The 17,764-nt window shown below is 33.6% G+C and overlaps 2 protein-coding genes across 2 annotated transcripts; both read right to left on the bottom strand.

Moving 5' to 3' along the window:
• Positions 1 to 64: 64 nt before the first annotated feature.
• On the bottom strand, positions 65 to 5,298 carry LOC118039862 (beta-glucuronosyltransferase GlcAT14A). The gene is made up of 4 exons (XM_035046674.2): positions 4,366 to 5,298; positions 1,267 to 1,342; positions 1,061 to 1,176; positions 65 to 950 (listed from the first exon to the last, which is right to left on the bottom strand). Exons 1-4 carry the CDS (start codon positions 4,847 to 4,849, stop codon positions 436 to 438), a joined length of 1,191 nt encoding a protein of 396 aa, XP_034902565.1. The 5' UTR covers positions 4,850 to 5,298; the 3' UTR covers positions 65 to 435.
• Positions 5,299 to 11,366: 6,068 nt separating this feature from the next.
• LOC118039864 (uncharacterized) lies at positions 11,367 to 14,021 on the bottom strand. The gene is made up of 3 exons (XM_035046675.2): positions 13,428 to 14,021; positions 13,161 to 13,203; positions 11,367 to 12,081 (listed from the first exon to the last, which is right to left on the bottom strand). The coding sequence occupies exons 1-3, from the start codon at positions 13,890 to 13,892 to the stop codon at positions 11,654 to 11,656; spliced, it is 936 nt and encodes a 311-aa protein (XP_034902566.1). The 5' UTR covers positions 13,893 to 14,021; the 3' UTR covers positions 11,367 to 11,653.
• Between the last annotated feature and the right edge of the window lie 3,743 nt (positions 14,022 to 17,764).

Below are 17,764 nucleotides of genomic sequence, written 5' to 3'. Positions count from 1 at the left end.
CATTAAAATAAGCAACGCTTTCCTTGTTTAATCCTTTCTTGCCATTTGCCAATACATATTGAGATAGAGAGAAAATACGAATTTAGTGAATGAGCTTCCGTTACAACTTTTGAAGAGTGCTAAAGAACAGATTGAACATACAAGGGCGTGCCGATTGCAGCCTAAAGGGGGAGATCCTCTTATTGATGCACAGTTTACCAGTTCCATGACAGGACGCAATTCAGAAAAACCTCCAAGTGAATTCACTTGTTTCCCTTCGACTCTGCCACTCCTACAAACAATATCATAGCCTGCGAGGGGAGTAGCCCAATAAACGGACCTAAACATCAAACAATCAATGTCGATTGATGGTCATCCTCCGAAGTGGTAGACAAAATTCAGATGCGAAAAAAATGGCACCAGTCTCGGACAATAAACCTATAATATGTGCATCTTTCACTTGCACTGATTCATCTGAGAGTTCCATTCATCAAGAAGGTTTTTAATGGTCTCCTCAAATTTCTTAGCCTGAGGACCAGGCTTCACTACATTGACGTCACCCCACTGGGAGCAAGGATCCATCCACCAGGTTCTACGGCCGGTGCACCATGCACCTGGGGCAGCTCGCTGGTGCCCACGCTTAAGGATCTTCTCATCAACCTTGTCTAGCACAGGGTCATCCCTCTGAAACTGCCTTGCAAAAGCCACTCCACTTTGAACCATCAGATCGTAATCAGATGTATTAAGAAAATGGGGTTCCATCTTCGGAGGATTGTCCCAGATCATATACCTTAGATCACTGTTTACAGTTGTATTCTTAAACTCTGGTGCATTGCAAATGACAGAGTGAAAATAGCTTTCTTCAGATAAGACCACATTGTTGAAGTACATAAGAAGGGTTCGAGGAAGGTTATCCCAACCAAGAATACAAAATTCAAGAAATGGTCTGCTCAGGATGACCCATGGGGAACCTGCAGTGGTAGAGAACTGTCACCACACGTAACATTTCCACAAAAGTAAAGCATGGGCGTAACTTTAATTTAAGTTGCATAAACAGCATGCTATAGAGAATAAACTTTGCCTGTAAATAACTTGAAACCATCAGGAGTTGGCCGCTTCTCTGTAGCGTGAAATATCTGGCTCCTCCTGGCTAAGTAAATTCCGGGGTCAACTACAATAGGCTGAATTCTCTGAGATCTACACAAAGTCAAACCAACAGAACACAAATATAACTAAATCTTTGTGCCACAGAAGTATAATAAAATTAGGCAAGAGGAGGTCACCTACTCTTTCCACCCAAGTTCACTGGTGTGATCTATGAAACTGAGGTCTCTGCTGACACAGGAGAACACATGAGCCAAGTCTGCAAGATTACAGAATAAAATATTAGAAACTCCGAATACTATTACGGAGCAAAATGACACCACGCAATCAGTGGAAATGAAGCCTAGCAATTTTCAACAATTCAGTGTATTTGATGCTAGAGACTTCTTGGTGAAATACAAAGGACATAGGAGAAAACATATTCAACACGGTTCTGCCAATAGTAAATAAACAGTGACAAAGCTACTAATTATCAACTGAGATTCCCTGTTACTTAGCATATAGCTTGGCAGATGAGCTTCCAAGTAAGCATTAATCAGCTTCAATTTTTACACATTATAATCATCTGACTTCTTAAGACTCCCTGGCCATTCACTTGTGCAATATGGCCAGGGACAGATTGCATTATGAGTTATAGAACAATGGCAAGGCCTCACATGTGAACATCAAGTTGATGGCTACAAAATCTCTAACCCACATCAAATGTATTGTGCTTTTGTACAGCTGTGAAAGGTCCTCAGGAATGAGCATTGTGTTGGTGGCTACAAAATCCTCTGACCCACATCAAATGTATCACCAGAAAAGAAGCAGACTCCAAATCAACAAGGGATTATCAAAGGTATAGACAGCTCATCAGCAACTCTTCATACCAATAGCCATTGCCAAGGATGCCCTTACTTTTGCAAGGGTAAAGGATGGCAATGTATTAGGCTTTTATACAGCTATGAAAGGACCTCAGGCATGTGCATCAAGCTGATTGCATCCTTAAACATTAGATTTCATAGCAAAATTGCCGTCAAGTAACCAACCAATCCAGAAGTATGAATCAATATGCAAAACCTTTTATGGATATGTTCCAAATGATATCCATAGTCTTTTATCCAATCACATAATTATTTTGAAACATGCTTCTGGTACAAATTTACTCATGGTCCTCTGTCATAGCTAAATAGCCTCAATGCCCTGCCAACACTCTAAGCTAAAAAAATTTAAAAATCACTATGCAAACTCTACAGTCTTGCTCTGTCATGCCTCTTCGAGGTAAAAGTTCTTTAGTAAACAAGCACCAGTCATATTTAAGAAGCTTATGTTAAGGGCCTTCACTTGTCATCTAGTGCTCACAATATTCAACATACTAGCCAGTCTGGACATGGTATGAATGAATGTTTCATCTTATTGCAGAGTTGATGTCCTATAATTGATAGTCTTAGCTTAATGCAGCTTGTCCTACAATCATCAGACCAGCACATTTAACTTTTTTAGTCGACTCAGTAATGTAGATTGCCAAGCAGCCACCCCCCCAACTCCTTCCCCTCAAAAAAGAAAAAAAAAGTTTCTTGCATGCATGCATTCTGTAATGCGCAATCCAAAGACCTACATCAAGAATACTAAAAAGCCCACACACGGTTGATGAACATGACAACGTGAATGAAAACCCATGAATTGGAAGATCAACATAGGGGGGCTGTGTGTGAGTTGGAAGATCGAAGAAGGCTAATGTTTAGCCAATATCGCAAATATCCTAACTTAAGAAAACTTCATCCTGACACCAAAAGGGAAAAGGAAAAAAAACTGCTTCAGACTGCAAAGAATAAATGAAGAAATCATATTTAGCTTCTGGCTAAATTGAGAATTCAAAAAGCCTTTATAGAGCCCACTGTACATGAGCAGACTGGGATTGAAACTTGGTCCTCCATCAACCTACTTACCCAGTGCACAAATGAGCGTGCATCCATGTTTACAAGTTATAATGTGGTGGACCTCATCCTGGATAGCATGCAATGATTATTAAGTCAGACTTTAATTAAAACTTCCATTCTGACAAAATCATCCTTCATTATACCTACATGGCAGCCTACTTCACTATACTCTGAACCACATTCTAGCAGGTCCAATAGAAGCTTCCTTTTGCGTGGGCTTATCCCCAGTTGTCCAATCCTAGATCTAAGCCCAGGGTTACGGTTACTTGCAGGGATATGTTCAGCTCAATCGTTTTTATATTGGTAGTATAAGCTGTTCTAGTAAAAAACATATTGTCTCTAGTTTACAAAGTTTATCGCAATCAAAGGAATATCTAGCATCTTTGCATAAAAGTCAACATATGTAAACAATATTTCTCCCCATACCACATCCTACCAACATTGTGGCCTAAATGGCATCATTCATGCTGGCTTTTTATATTGGTAGTATAAGCTGTTCTAGTAAAAAACATATTTTTATATTGGTAGTATAAGCTGTTCTAGTAAAAAACATATTGTCTCTAGTTTACAAAGTTTATCGCAATCAAAGGAATATCTAGCATCTTTGCATAAAAGTCAACAAATGTAAACAATATTTCTCCCCATACCACATCCTACCAACATTGTGGCCAAAATGGCATCATTCATGCTGGCTCCTAAACCATTGTGGACTGCAGGTACCCTGGTTTGAGGTAGTCAAAGGAAGCAAAGGCAGCCACATTTTAAGTGTTACAATTCGATGAAGTAATCTAGCCTGCCCAGAATTTTCAAAAGACTTCATAGATTCTGTCATGTAAACAGCAATGACAACTAAGAAGAAACAAAAAGCATCGCTCCTTCAAGTCATATTCAATACTTTCCAAACAACAGCAGCAAATATCATATTCCAGAATATGACATAAATATGTCAAATATATCCAAAACACTAGGCAAATTATGAAATGCAAAAGTCAACTATGCTTAAAATAGTAGCAGACCATAATGCACTCTTTCCATTGAGTTTTAAGAATGCAAAACGCAAGAAATTTATCTTTCAAGAGTCAACAACGAAAGAAAGCAAAACTTAAAAATAGATGCCTAAATAAAATTCTTTGAAAAAAAAAAAAACAAATGAGCCACTAAATTTAAGTTCGAGTTATTTTTCCAGCACCAGGTCACAGTTTCATGCTTCACCAAGCAATCTTCTCTCTCTCTCTCTCTCTCTCTCTCTACACACACACACACACACACACACACACAACACTAGAAAACCAAACAAATCCACAGACAACCAAAACCAACAATCAAAATTCAGCCAAAAAAAAGCAAAAGAAAAGAAACATACCATCCTGAGTAATCAGCGGATAATCCGTTGCACTCAGAGACACAAACCAAGTCCAACCTGCATCCATCCTCAACAAAATGGCAGCAGCACGCAACATTGCAGCCAGATTAGAGGAACCCATATAGGTAAGCCTACTGGGCATCCCTATAACATCCACATTCCCAAAACTCCTAATTGCAGGCACCGCATTTACAGCCCCAACAAGCCTCATTCTCTCCTCATCTGATGCTTCAGCACCCAAATGCAATAAATAACGGTTTCTTGGGTGATAAACCGCGAGCAATAGCCTAAGGATCCGGTCCTTATCCCCTCTGCCGCCCGATATATAATAGGCAAAAGCAGGAGGGTAGTGGGTTCCATGATGAATTATAGAAGGAAACTGTTTAGAGGAGCTGAAAGCAGAGATTGAATATACTAGGAGAAAGAGTAGTGAAAGAAATGCTGAAGAGAAGAGAGTGAAAAGCCATCTTTTCTCTGGTCCCATAATAACAATCCTAACAACACATCCAATATTGAAGCCGATACTTGTTTTTGGTGATATGGGGCATATGGTGGTGCAAATCAAATCTCAAGTTCAAAACTTTCAGCTAAATTTGAGGTATAGAAAGGGTATGGAAAAATGGGTATGCATTAAAATGCAATACCTTTTCACTATCTTCTGAGATTTGATGGGAAACAAAGATATATAGATGGGTATGAATCAATAAAGACTGAAACTTTATAGCTGAATTTTGGGTTTCGAGGGAAAATAAAGAGACAGGTATTGTTCAAATGAATAGTATTGGATTGAATTCGGCGATCGAGAGAGATGGGATCGTTGGGATCTTGGTGAGGAGCTTTGAGCTGCGTGTGAACAATGGTGAAAAAAATAGAGAAAAAGAGAAGGGAAGAACCGGCTAGATCAGGAACAAACTAATACACATACACACGCGTATATATTGTCATTCTATTGTAATATAGCCAGCTTCTATGGAATAAACATTAATAGAGACGTGAAATTATTATTTTTTAGTGTGATTGAAATTATTTTTTAATTAAAAATATATATACTAATATTTTTTATTTTTTAAAGTTTATTTTTAATATCAATATAAAAAAAATAATTTAAAACTAAAAAAAATAAAAAATCTCGTAAACACAGTTAAACTGAAAAGGCAAATAATGCCGTATTTCAAACAACTACCTCCTCTTATGAGCTAGTAGGGTTGGGGTTTTCAGGTTGGATTTGTTTTCTCTGTGATGAACGAAAAGGAAGAAATTGTGCAATTTACAACTTTACGTGGGAGTACAGAATGTTTCGGTGCAGCATCTTTTTACTTTTACTTGCGGAGCGTGCTATCACGCTCTACAAATGGAGAGCATTTGTCTCCATCGGGATATGAACCCTCCTTCCGTTGCAAAGGTGTATCCACGCGCTCCAACAAGGTTTGGCATTGATCATGGATGGGGTAAACTACATTTTTGCCCTTAATGATTCATTGATATTCAATTTCTAACCTCACAGTTTTCAATTTCTCAATCTTACCCCTGTATTTTTAAAAAGTCGATTTTTTTCGTTTTAGCTGTGAGAGTATGGTAGGGAAATTCTCGTGCATGAGAATTGACTCCAGGTTATTCACATCCGGAGTGGAACTGTAAAAAATAAATTTTAGATTGTAATATAAAAGAGTAAACTCATCTTTTATTTTATTTTTTATATAAATATCGCCACTCTATTATATCTCCATAGCTTCCTTGAAGAAATAAGATCCAATAATAGTTCAAACATTAAAAATTAATTATCTTTTATAGCAAGGTAAGTTTTAATAATCTCTTTGTTGAGAGAAATAGTAATTTTTATCCAATAATTTAAGATTAACTAATATAAATTATATGACATCGAGTTTTGCAAGTTAATTTTAACTATTTCATTTATATCCAATAAATTTTTATTTATCTATCCTTGATTGATAATTTTTCTCTATCCAGACAAATAGAGAGCGATGAGAAATCTTGTTTGGCTTTTTATTTCTAAATGGCTAAAAGAAAAGAAAAACATCATTTATAGGTTTTTTTGTTTTATTTTTCTTACTTTTCTCTCAGTTTTTTTCTTTTAAATCCCGATGCAGGAGAAGTCAAGAATTAAATAGAAAAGGTAAGTTATTTATGTAGTTAGGAGTGGCATTGTAGCTTTCTGAAAACTAGAAGGATGGTATTGGGAAATCTTAAACACAGGGGTAGAAGCGTAATATGGCTGAGCCGGTAGGGGCAGAAATAAAGTTTATCCCTTTTTTTATCTAATTATTTATCGGACCGACTGATTCTTTATTCTTGTTTCTCTTTCTTTATTTTTATTATTCTTTTAGTCTCTCTCTCTCCCTCACACACACACACACACTCTTTGCGTGCGTGAGGGAACTGTTGATTCGCTAATAAAAGGATTTTGCTTTGCTTGTTTCAATGATAAAGGGATTCGGGGGCCGAGAGGGAGAGGGGGGATGGTGTTCTGGTTCTGGAAGTAGGGCAAGCATTTTAAAAAAAATTAAAAAAAGAGGTGTCATGACGTGATTGATGCCTACCAATTATTGTATTGGGTTCACAAAACACTTGTTTAATTAGATCGCTAAATGGTTGGCACTACGTTGATTACAAGGGATTTGTGTCTCAGTATAACTATTAAAAAGAGAGGTGTCATGATATATATATGTTTAGATCATTGTGTATATTTTATTCTGACTAATTTTAAAAATTTTAAAGTTAATAATTATATAAGCTTTTAATATTCCTGAAATTTATGAAATTCAAATTGATAATTTTTAGATAATGAATCTAGAACATGATTAGTTGAACCATGTCTCTTATAATTGATGTCATAAATGTTTTATTTATAATTAAATTTTAAAAATTTTATATATTTATTTTTAAAAAAAATATTCTACTCGCAATGAATCCCGATTCCAATATCTAGTTACGTCTAATTCCATCTAACAAAAGAAAAAATCTATTATGGCAACAACTGTAACGACTATTGATTAATTACAAGCCTGTTTGGCATCTTTCATTTCCTGTTGACTTAAAAAATAAAAAAGATAATAATCCCATCTCCATACAAAAATAACTACGAGTTCTGTTAAAAAACTGCGTCCAATGAACTGCCGGAATTAAAACTAATTCTACCTCTTTGGTCTTACTAGAAGCAAAATCGTCACATCTCGTTAAACGAAACAATGAACTAGCCATTTTATTATTCTCAAATAAAATCAATTAACCAATCAATCATTAGAGATAATACAATCATTTTGACATAATACACCGATCATTATCAAATTGGCTTGGGCTAAATAGTTTTTTAGATTATTTTTTTTTTAGTATAGTAAAATTACTTGCTTTTAAAAGCAAAATATAATAATTAAACTAATGTCTGAGAGTCTTTTATCTTTTTTTAAGTACAGTGAGATTATTATATTATTATTAAAATAAAAAAATATATAAAGCTAGTATCCACATGCTTTTTTATATTCCCGGCATAAATTTCAGGTTATAATCAATATGATAGAGGAGCAATTTGTTTTTTCAATAAATATAGAATATTATATGTTTTAAAAAATAAATAATTAACACCTCCAATGCACATGTTATTGGGTGGGAGACGCTCACATCATTCAGGTCAGTCATGAGACATAGTGTGGTGCCCAAACATTAACTTCGAAGCCCTCTATCCCTGAGCAGCGTATGTAGCTATCATATCTCTAGTTCAGTATTGGCAGTACTTTTTTTTTCTTTCATCCTTAATTTTCACATCACTCTATTACACTTTTCAAAATAACTCTTTAATTTATTTTTCATTCGTATTTAATCATTGTTTTTTTTGAATTACTATTTATTTTATTTTATATATATATATATATATATATTTTTAAATATCTATCATATTTGGTTCTTATTATTTTAATTGTTGTTTTCTTATTATTTTTATCCTTTCCTTGATTTATTTTATTTTTTAATTTTATCCTTCGATATTCTATTTCATTTATTTTTATACTATATTTGGCCTTTGTTCTTTGTATTGCTTTTTTAACATTATTTTATTGCTTTGTTTCATTTTTCAAGTTTTTACCTCGTTGTTTTATTTTATTTATTTATTATATCATATTTGATTCTTATTTTTTTAATTTTTATTTGTTTTTTTTTAATTTTGAAAAATTAAAAATTTTGCTTCGTGATTTTTTTCGAATTCGTTTTTCATGAGGTAATTTAGTCTTATGACCTTTATCACAAGTTTTGAAAAGCTAGCATGGTTTGACTTTATTTTTTTAGGTTTTTTTTTTAAATTATATTTTTTTAATTTTATTATTCGATATTATGTTGTTGGGCCTCCAGCTTTGTGTCTTTTGATGTTTTTATTTCTACGAGGTTGTTTCAATATCACATCCAAGTTAGCGAAGATAACTTGAGTTGACTTGTTTTATTTTTTGATTTTTTTTTAATTTTGTCTTTTATCATTTAGTTTACTTGTGAGTTAGCCTCTATTGTTTTATTCCATTTACTTTGTATGAAGTCACCTTGAACTCATAACTGGATCACAGGTTCGATATGCTGACTCATGTTAGTTTTTTTATCTTTTTTTTTTTTCAATTCGTCATTCAGTGTTTGGTTTCCTGGCAAATGAGCTTCATTTTTTTTCTCTTCACGAGGTTATTATTTTTTCATTTAATTATTTTTTGTCCAAATAAGATAGTTGAGATCTTTTTAAAAACATTTAGAAGATATATTTTCATAATAAAGAAAATTATTTATTTTTTCTGATTAGTCTTTGTTTTTTTTTATTGCCATTGATTTTTATTTTATAATCATATTATCAAATTAAATCTCTTTAATTCAACAATCTAAATCCTAGACTTTTCTTTTTTAAAAAAACAGCATTATCATCGTTTTTTATATTAAATAAATTAACTTGAGTAGCAAGCAACATAACGCAAGTCATCCATGTAGTTAGTATTAATTGCCATGGAAAGGTGACATTTGTAGTTGACTAGAAAAGGAAACGAGGGGAGGGCTTGTGCTGGTAGCTTCCTTCCCTTCTAAAAATTTCGAGAAAGGGTCGTGCAAAGAAGAGGACCGAGTACCTGGCTGCATTACACGTTGGGTCACCAAACAATAAAAAATAATAAATAAATGCATTAATACCACGCAGCGTCCTGTGTTAGGCATGTGACCAGTAATAAACTAAATAAAAACAGTTTTAGGATCATCTGTTAAGTAGTAAGAGTTTGGGATAAATATAATACAAGTTATTTTTATATAATTTTAAGATTAAGTTTTGTGATTGTTAATATAATACCACTAAAAATTTATATAATTATTAATTTTAATATTTGTAAAATTAATTAAAATATATACAAACTAACTTGGATACTCACATTAATAATAATAATAATAAAAAAAGCTCTAGGTTGTTACTAATAACTTGTTTTGCCTCTTGGTTAGACAATGTTTTATCAATTTTATTAATTTTTTTTTAAGATAGTTTTCATATATTGATATGAAAAATAAACTTTAAAAAATATATTTTTAATATATTTTTAAATAAAAATTATTTTAAAATATAAATATCAAACTTCAAAAAAAAAAAAAAAAACACTTAATTTTGCGCTTCTTTCACTAATCCCTATATCATCCACCTACTTTATTGAAAAAATTCAATCGTAAAATCGTAATGCTCGGAATGATTCTTCAATCCACCTACTTTCTTGAAAAAATTAAAATCAATCTAATCAAGAAATTTACTCACTATCCTTGACAAATGAGACGAAAAGGGTGTTACAAAAACAACAAAATCTGTATTTTCAAGTTCTGTAATTGAATTATTCGTAAAGGATTCTCCATCAAAACTGGTTTTAACTATATATTACCTGTAATATAAAACGAGTGGCTGTTTTATTGTATATATTTTTACTGTTAGTGAGATTTTTTTAAAAAATAATTCAGGTAGTATAAATTAGAGTTTTATTGATTTTTTTATTTTATTTTGTGGTAGAGGTTTGAATTGAAAGACAGGAAATTAAAATGCAAAACAAGGATGAAATGAATGACGTGTTCAAATTTATTTGTGAAGTATATTTTTATCTCTCATATTTTTTTATTATAAGATGACAGGTTTTTTGTATTTTTAACAATTGCATTTCGATAATGAACTTTATTTTTTATTACTTTTTAGTTTTTAGTGAGTGAGAGGGGAGAGAGGATAAGTGGAATCCGGGTTATAGAGAAAAAAATATTATTTTTTTGATTTTAGGTTCCAAAATGTTAGATTTTTATTCTAAATAGTTCCATGTAATAATTTTTTTTTTGAACTTTGGTGTTTTTTTTGACATGGAAAGTGTCTGAAAAAATAGATTTGTGATTGACAATTTCTTGAAGGTAAAAACGAATAATACGAGAGTGATCGTCTAATTTATGAATTCTATTTCAATCCAATCACGAGTATCCCACGGAGTTAATTTCAATTCAACTACACGGCAGTGATCTTCAATCAATCTCTCGGCACCTCAACATCTCCTTTTGCTAATTCCAAATGGAGAAAGAGAATGAGCACACGGCAGTGATCCCCTGTGAATGTATCAATTTCAAAATGACAAGAAATATGAACTTAAACTACCTTTAAACAAACTAGAAGTGGCAATGAGCTCATGACCTATTTCCACAAACCAATGCGAAAAGTTTGTTTTTGTAGAAAGTTAATTTGTTTTGTTTTAAATTATTTTTTTAGTATTTTTTTATATTAAAAATAAATTTATTTTTAAAAAATTATTATTTCAATATATTTCTAAAAGAAAATATTTTAAAAAACATAATCTTGCTGGATAACTGATTGCCTCAGCATCAGGGTCTACGTTGTCCATTTGCCCCAGGAACATGTGAACTTCTGCATCAAGAAATCATCCAGTCACTCTGATCACAGGAATCTCAAGAACTTACTAATATTCAACTTCACCACGCTGTATTTCAACCAGCCAAGACAGTGAAATCCAAAGTCACCCTTCCAAAAGCCCCTTGTAATTGAAATACAAATCTTATCGCGCATGTCTTCTTCTCAAAAAATTACAAGCTGTTTGCTTCATATTTGACATACAAAAACACGGCGTCATTATTGCATAAGATAATGCATCCCATCAAAGAAAGAAGGTAAACATAATGCCTTCCTCCTCAAACCGAGGTGGTTTATTTCTCTCGATATCCACGGTTTATAAGTATCCATTTGGTAATTCTTTGCTAGTCTTTAGATGCCTCCTGGGAGTTGCTTGAACTTTCAAATAGAGTTGACAGAATCTTCATCACTGTCTTCACTGCTGCTGCTGCTGCTCCCACTACCGCTACCGCTGCTTCCACTTCCACTGCTGCTACTAGAACTGTAAGCCTGCTTATCTCTCTCATCTGCATTTTTCTGGGCTCTAAGGGCTTCTGCAGCATTGAGACCCTTGTCTGCCTCATCACCACTATCATCCACATCAGCTATCTCATCATCAGTGTTGTTTTGCTGCGGTACAATGATATCAAAGCCAGCATCAACTTTTTCTTCAATTGCATTCCCATCATCAGGTGAGCCAGCACCAAAAATGTCCTCGATGTCTATATCTTGATGTTCTTCAACATCATTCCTAGGGCTTGGCGAGGAAGTTGATACATTTGGTGGATGGGTTGGATGCTCAGTAATTCCCTTACTGGCAGCTTTAGTACCTATTGTGTAATGAGAGCATCATGATGCGCACAAAAACACACAATGAGATGTATAAATGGCAGATAACAGTAAGCTGAAACACTAAATATCACTTAATAATGAGCAATCATTGAAAATCACATGTGAATAATAATGGAACCCAGGGTATTTTCTTATTTCTTGATCAGTAATCATCTGAAAGTGTCATTTTCATATGAATGAATGGTCTTGACAAATAGTAAGAGCGAAAAATAAATTTGTGGTTCCATGTTACCAACAATCGAGCCATTTAAATATTCTTGGATTTCAGGAAAAGAAAATAACCATACAAAAATGCATAAGTTATAGATTCAGCGTAAGAAAAGTAAAAAGCAGATCAAGAAAAAACAGTAAGGAACTGTTGAAGTGGCCATGTCGGCAACTTAAGGAGAGTTGTCTAATTGGATAGGTGGGTGGATATTGAGAACTCAATCTAAGTGACAGGAATAACAAGGAGCACATCCTGGTTTCCTCTATAAAGTTTTTAAAAAATCTAAAAAAAAAAATCCAACTCAAATACAGAAAGAAATCAAAAGGGTTTGCTAAGAGTTTTTTGCTTTTTAAAATAACCAGCCCTGCATGTCATGCAGTATCTTTATTTAGATCTTCCAACAAAAATGCATCATTTCAAATGAAATTTTCCTCTTAAGCTGTTAAATCAAAACATCTAGTAAACTTGTACAGATGAGATACGGGGAAATTATGCACAACTTATATAAGCAAACAGTACTACCACATGGCCATTTCGGATGATAATTAAAATCTGGATTGGAAATCCTAACGAGCAGATAATCCAACTTGGGTCACCTTAATTAAACGAAATGCATAGTCTATTCATCCCTCTAGATGAACAGCAGAAAATATCATATCAAATAACTAACAAGTGCATCTAGTTAACAAAGGTGCTCTTCAACATGATTTAGAAATTACTCCTGCAACTTCTAAAACTTGGGAACTGGATTCAATCGTGTCGTTCTCAAATTAAAATTTGGTTTGAATTTCTGATCACTTATATATTATCCAAAAATGGCTCTGCCAGTAAAAAAACTATTCCAAATACCTGAAACCTGTGTTCCGCCCACATCAATCCGTTCCACCTCTACCTGCTCAGACATGAAGCACAAGAGATATAAAACATCAGCAGGGAATAAGAATGATATAAAGAGATTCGGACGATCACTTCTAAACAGCCGACGGAGAAACAGAGAAAGCAAACAAAGACTTGTCGACAACAACTAAGCTTGAATAAAAAACTAAAAACAAAAACCAGTTCGGATTTGCGCCATCGTTGTAGTGATCACTAAATAAAATTGCTCCAGTAACTCACCGGCACAGCAGGGAATCCAGTTCGCCCAATCTGACCAGGTTTCACACCCTTCCCAACAGGAGACAACACGGGAGCCTCCACAGTTGGCAAAGATTGAGCAGCAGATTCACCAGGCAATCTTAGATGCCTGAGCTGCTTAACAGCTCGATGAAGGCTCTCCAATCGGAAATTCTGGCCATCAAAAAACAAAACGGCATCGTTTTCTTTATAATCCTCACTGCTTCCTTCAAAAGTGACTTTCGGTTTTCCTAATTGATTGTTCTGAAACTCGACCGAAACTCGATTGTCTTTATTCTTGTGGAATAACCCAGGCTTAGTTTTATCGATCGAAGCTGGCTTGAATTCGTATCGCAAAGTGCAGTACTTGTTGGAGGGTTGTTCTTTAAAGGAAGGACCCAGGGTTAGATTGTACCACCGATCTGGCTGTGGAGCCGTTTTTGGTTCTTCTTTGTTGTTATTAGCCATGTTTTGCTGACGTGGCAATATCTGCTTTGTAGAGATGGGTACTGGAGGTACAGTACCGCTCTGCCTGGGCTACCTCATGGAGGAGGAGGTGTAGGGTTTTTTTTTTTGCGGTAGAAGACGGGGAAGGAGTGGTTGCCAAGTCAGAGTATATATTCGGTTGGGTTGGGAGGGTGTGGGGTCGGAGTTGAGTAGACAATGTTTTCTTGACACGTGGAAAAAAGGCCAGTGGGGAGGCGGACTAAGATGTGACGTGGACTGGATGGATGTGGACCATGTGGTCATGGGATCTAAAGCGGAAGCTGTCGCAATCATTAACTACTAAGTATATTTGTTTTTGTATTTTAAAAAATAATTAAAATAATAGTTTTGGATTTAATTGTATGATATTAAAAATAAAAATATATATTTTAAATATATTTTTACCTGGATTACTAAACACAGTCGCACACTGAGCCTTCGCGTGATGATAAGTCATAGATCATAGCGGACATTATTCACATGATGTGGATGTATTTTTTTAATAAAAATAAAATTATCTCTAACATTTTGATATAAATTAACTTTACACATCATGTTTTGAAAAATTCAATGTGATGTGGAAATCAAAGTTGAAATCTTTTTTTTTTTTTGAGAGGCTACTAAAGATGAGATTTGCTTGTTGCTGTTGCCTCTGGGTCTTACAATTATATCCAATTTCCTCCCCATTTTCAACTGGGACTTCGATTAAAATGTTGAAGAGAATCGTTCTGCAACCGAGCAAGAAAAATGAAGGATTCGGATTTGATTTGAATTCTTCCCTAGTTTCACAAAACCCTGACACTTGTACCTGTAGGTGACCGACAATTTTCCTTCTTTTTTAAGGGATATATGTGAAAACATTAAAAAAAATTTAAAGCAACAAAAAGAATTCAAAAATTGATAAAACACCAATTCAACCATTGCACCAAACATTCTTTAAAAAGTGTCTGCGAGTGTATTAAATATTATTTTTTTATTCATCAGAATTTATATTTTCTTGTTAATGTGATATTGATCTACTTGACTTTATAATTCTATTTAATTTTTCTTGCTTGAATTAAAATATAGCAATCCCTTCAATCCAATGTGGGTTCGTTCAAACGGATGAAAAAATCATTCATTCTCCTGCCTAAAGACACACCCTTGATTGGTTAATAACTAATTTGTCCCAAGTTATATTCCTTGCAAGAAGTTCTTGATCTCACTCAAAATGCTAGCTTTCATCAAATACAAGATAAGTTACAGATACAACGTATTATATTACTAGTTAGGTAGGAAAAGATAGCATAAACACATGATTTAAAGAGACAAGTTTTGGTTGAAGAAAAGAAAAAAATTAGAATGATATTTTCAATGTTAATTTTAAGAAGAATTGAAATCAGAAAATTTGTTTTAAGATCAACATATATGTATGTATGTATGTATGTATAAGATTTTTCACGTGATTTCAATAAAGATGCAATTCCTGCTGCCAATTCTATGACCTACGAGATTATGAAGCACTCTCAATCATTTATGAAAATCATAGCGCAACCGTACTAATAAATCATATATACAAGGGGTGGCATTGAATGTCGTAGCATTAATTAGGATATTAAGATGTCGGTTCTCAACATTAATCACGGAATTAATTTTATTCTTATTTACCACCCTTTTCAATATCATAAATAACCAGTTATATGCCGCGAGTCATATTTTTTTTACATAAAAAATATATATATAAAAAACTAAAATTTAAAAGTATTAGGTTTTTTTATGAAGCTATACCTAAGAGTCTTAGGTTTAGTTACAACACCTGATCTAAAAGTAATATTTATAATATTAATAATAACATTAAACTTGTATTACCCAAGTTTAAGTGAGTGTGACTGTAATATCAGATCTAATAGCCTTGAATGTAGGTCTGATTGCAAGTTCGTGTCATAAAAGTGTGATAATTAAAAAGAAAAAAAACCAGTAGGAAAAAAAAACTAACAAGGAAAAAAAAATCTGAATTAACTGAGTTAACACGTTAAACCTGGAATTCGCGTCATAAAAGTTTGATAACTAAATAGAAAAAAAAAATTAACGGGTTTATCTAGAATTAACGGAGTTAACCCATCAAACCAAGTTAATCCACCAAGCTAGGATACATGTCATGAAAGTCTGATAGTTAAATAAAAAGAAATTTAACATCAATAAACTAAATTAAATGAAAAAAAATAATTAAAAAGAAAAAAAAATCCGGGTTAACCCGGGTTAACTTGTCAAATCAAGTTAACCCATCAAACCCGGAATTCGTATTATGAAAGTCTGATAGCTAAATAAAAAAGTTAACATTAACAAACTAAATCAAATAAAAAAATTCATTAAAAAAAAAAAAAAAAATTAAAAATGAAAAAAAAAGAAGACAGTTAAATAATATAATAAAATATAAGAATAATAATAATAATAATAATAATAATTATTATTATTATTATATATATATTAATAATTAGTAAAGTGAAAGGCGTGAAGGGAAAAAAAAAAAAAAAGGGCTTTCAATTTCTAATACATAGAAGGTGCTTTCCCACGCGTTTTAGAATATTACTTAATAATATAGCCAGAGCAAAATAGAAAGTGAGAGAGACCTTCGACATTATTGGACCCATCGATCCCATTGGTCTAGTTCATGTCAAACGTGACGTCCCAGCTCTATGCTAGCTGCTGTCTCATGTGCTCTCCGACGCTCAACCCTATGCTATTTATTGATTGTGTTAAATTGTATTCCAGCTGTACGTAGACTCGATGGAACCTGAAGCCCAGACGAGTTTTCACATGCGATATCACACTTGTCAACGCCATACATTCGGCGCCGTATCATAGCCGTGAAGGGATGCTTGAAATTTCCTGCAGGAAATTGCAAAGCGGTGATCATGGTGATATTATAACAATGAGAGTATCGATTCTTTGTCCTATTAGATATAAAATACGTATGAATTAAATTCTCCTTCGAGAACAAAAAAGAAACACTAATTCAGCCGCCCGCATCAAGATCATCGTCAACTCCTAATCAGTGAGGGCACTTCTCCTCTCCCTCCACCTCCAAATTCAATTATATATAAACACCTGCAGCACAATTTAGACAAGACTGTACCATGTAGGGTTATTATAAAATGTTTTAAAAATATCTTAAGCCAATTCATAGATAAGAATACAGTAACATGGCTCCGTTATGATCTTTCTTGTGGAATAATTCTTCTCCCTTAACCAATCTCATCAAAATACGTGTCAATGTCGATGCACGCACTACTCTCCGCGTTGCAGGAGACCGTGGCTTTTTTAATATGTCTTGTATGACGGTGAAGGAAATAAAAATACACTAGTAATTTTTAACTCCTGTACTTATGCTTGACGGGTTAAAATATTGACTCTTTAAATGGAGGAGTAGAGGGATTTTGAGTGGGGAAATATTTTAGTTTTGCACAAGTTTAGTATTATTTAATTATCTATAATTCTATTTAATTTATGTTGGGGGTATTTTTACTTCTAATTTTGTAATTACTATCAAGCATTTTTAATATTTTATTCCTTGATATTTTTTACACTCTTAAAACTTTTACTTATTTATTTATTCTTCTTTTTTTATCCCTTTGCAATCACAACAAGGACCGAGCAAAAGTTCATTGTAAAGGATGTGAATTTGATCAAAAAAAATCCATCACCGAATCCAATCCAACGTTCTACGCGCTAACAGTGCAGACGAGGACACGGCCTTGCCTCTCCTTACCACTTCCTGGCCTCAATTATAGCCTCATCACAAGCCCCACCACCGCCCCCAACATTCCCGCCCCTACATTCCCGCTCCTTTCGCATTATTTTATGCTCCTTCTCCT

The sequence above is a fragment of the Populus alba genome, chromosome 8 (genome assembly GCF_005239225.2).
Source record: "Populus alba chromosome 8, ASM523922v2, whole genome shotgun sequence".
NCBI classification, from domain to species: Eukaryota; Viridiplantae; Streptophyta; class Magnoliopsida; order Malpighiales; family Salicaceae; genus Populus; species Populus alba.
This window is presented reverse-complemented; position numbering and strand designations above follow the sequence as displayed.

Bases quoted from the DNA above. Each gene is read 5' to 3' on its own strand.
- LOC118039862 (XM_035046674.2), bottom strand. From the start codon at position 4,849: ATGGGACCAGAGAAAAGATGGCTTTTCACTCTCTTCTCTTCAGCATTT. The intron at 1,343-4,365 runs GTATGTTTCTTT...GTAATCTTGCAG, and splicing joins TCCGCTGATTACTCAGGATG to ACTTGGCTCATGTGTTCTCC. The intron at 1,177-1,266 runs GTAGGTGACCTC...GACTTTGTGTAG, and splicing joins AGTGAACTTGGGTGGAAAGA to ATCTCAGAGAATTCAGCCTA.
- LOC118039864 (XM_035046675.2), bottom strand. From the start codon at position 13,892: ATGGCTAATAACAACAAAGAAGAACCAAAAACGGCTCCACAGCCAGAT. The intron at 13,204-13,427 runs GTGAGTTACTGG...ATGTCTGAGCAG, and splicing joins CTGGATTCCCTGCTGTGCCG to GTAGAGGTGGAACGGATTGA. The intron at 12,082-13,160 runs GTATTTGGAATA...ATTACACAATAG, and splicing joins GGGCGGAACACAGGTTTCAG to GTACTAAAGCTGCCAGTAAG.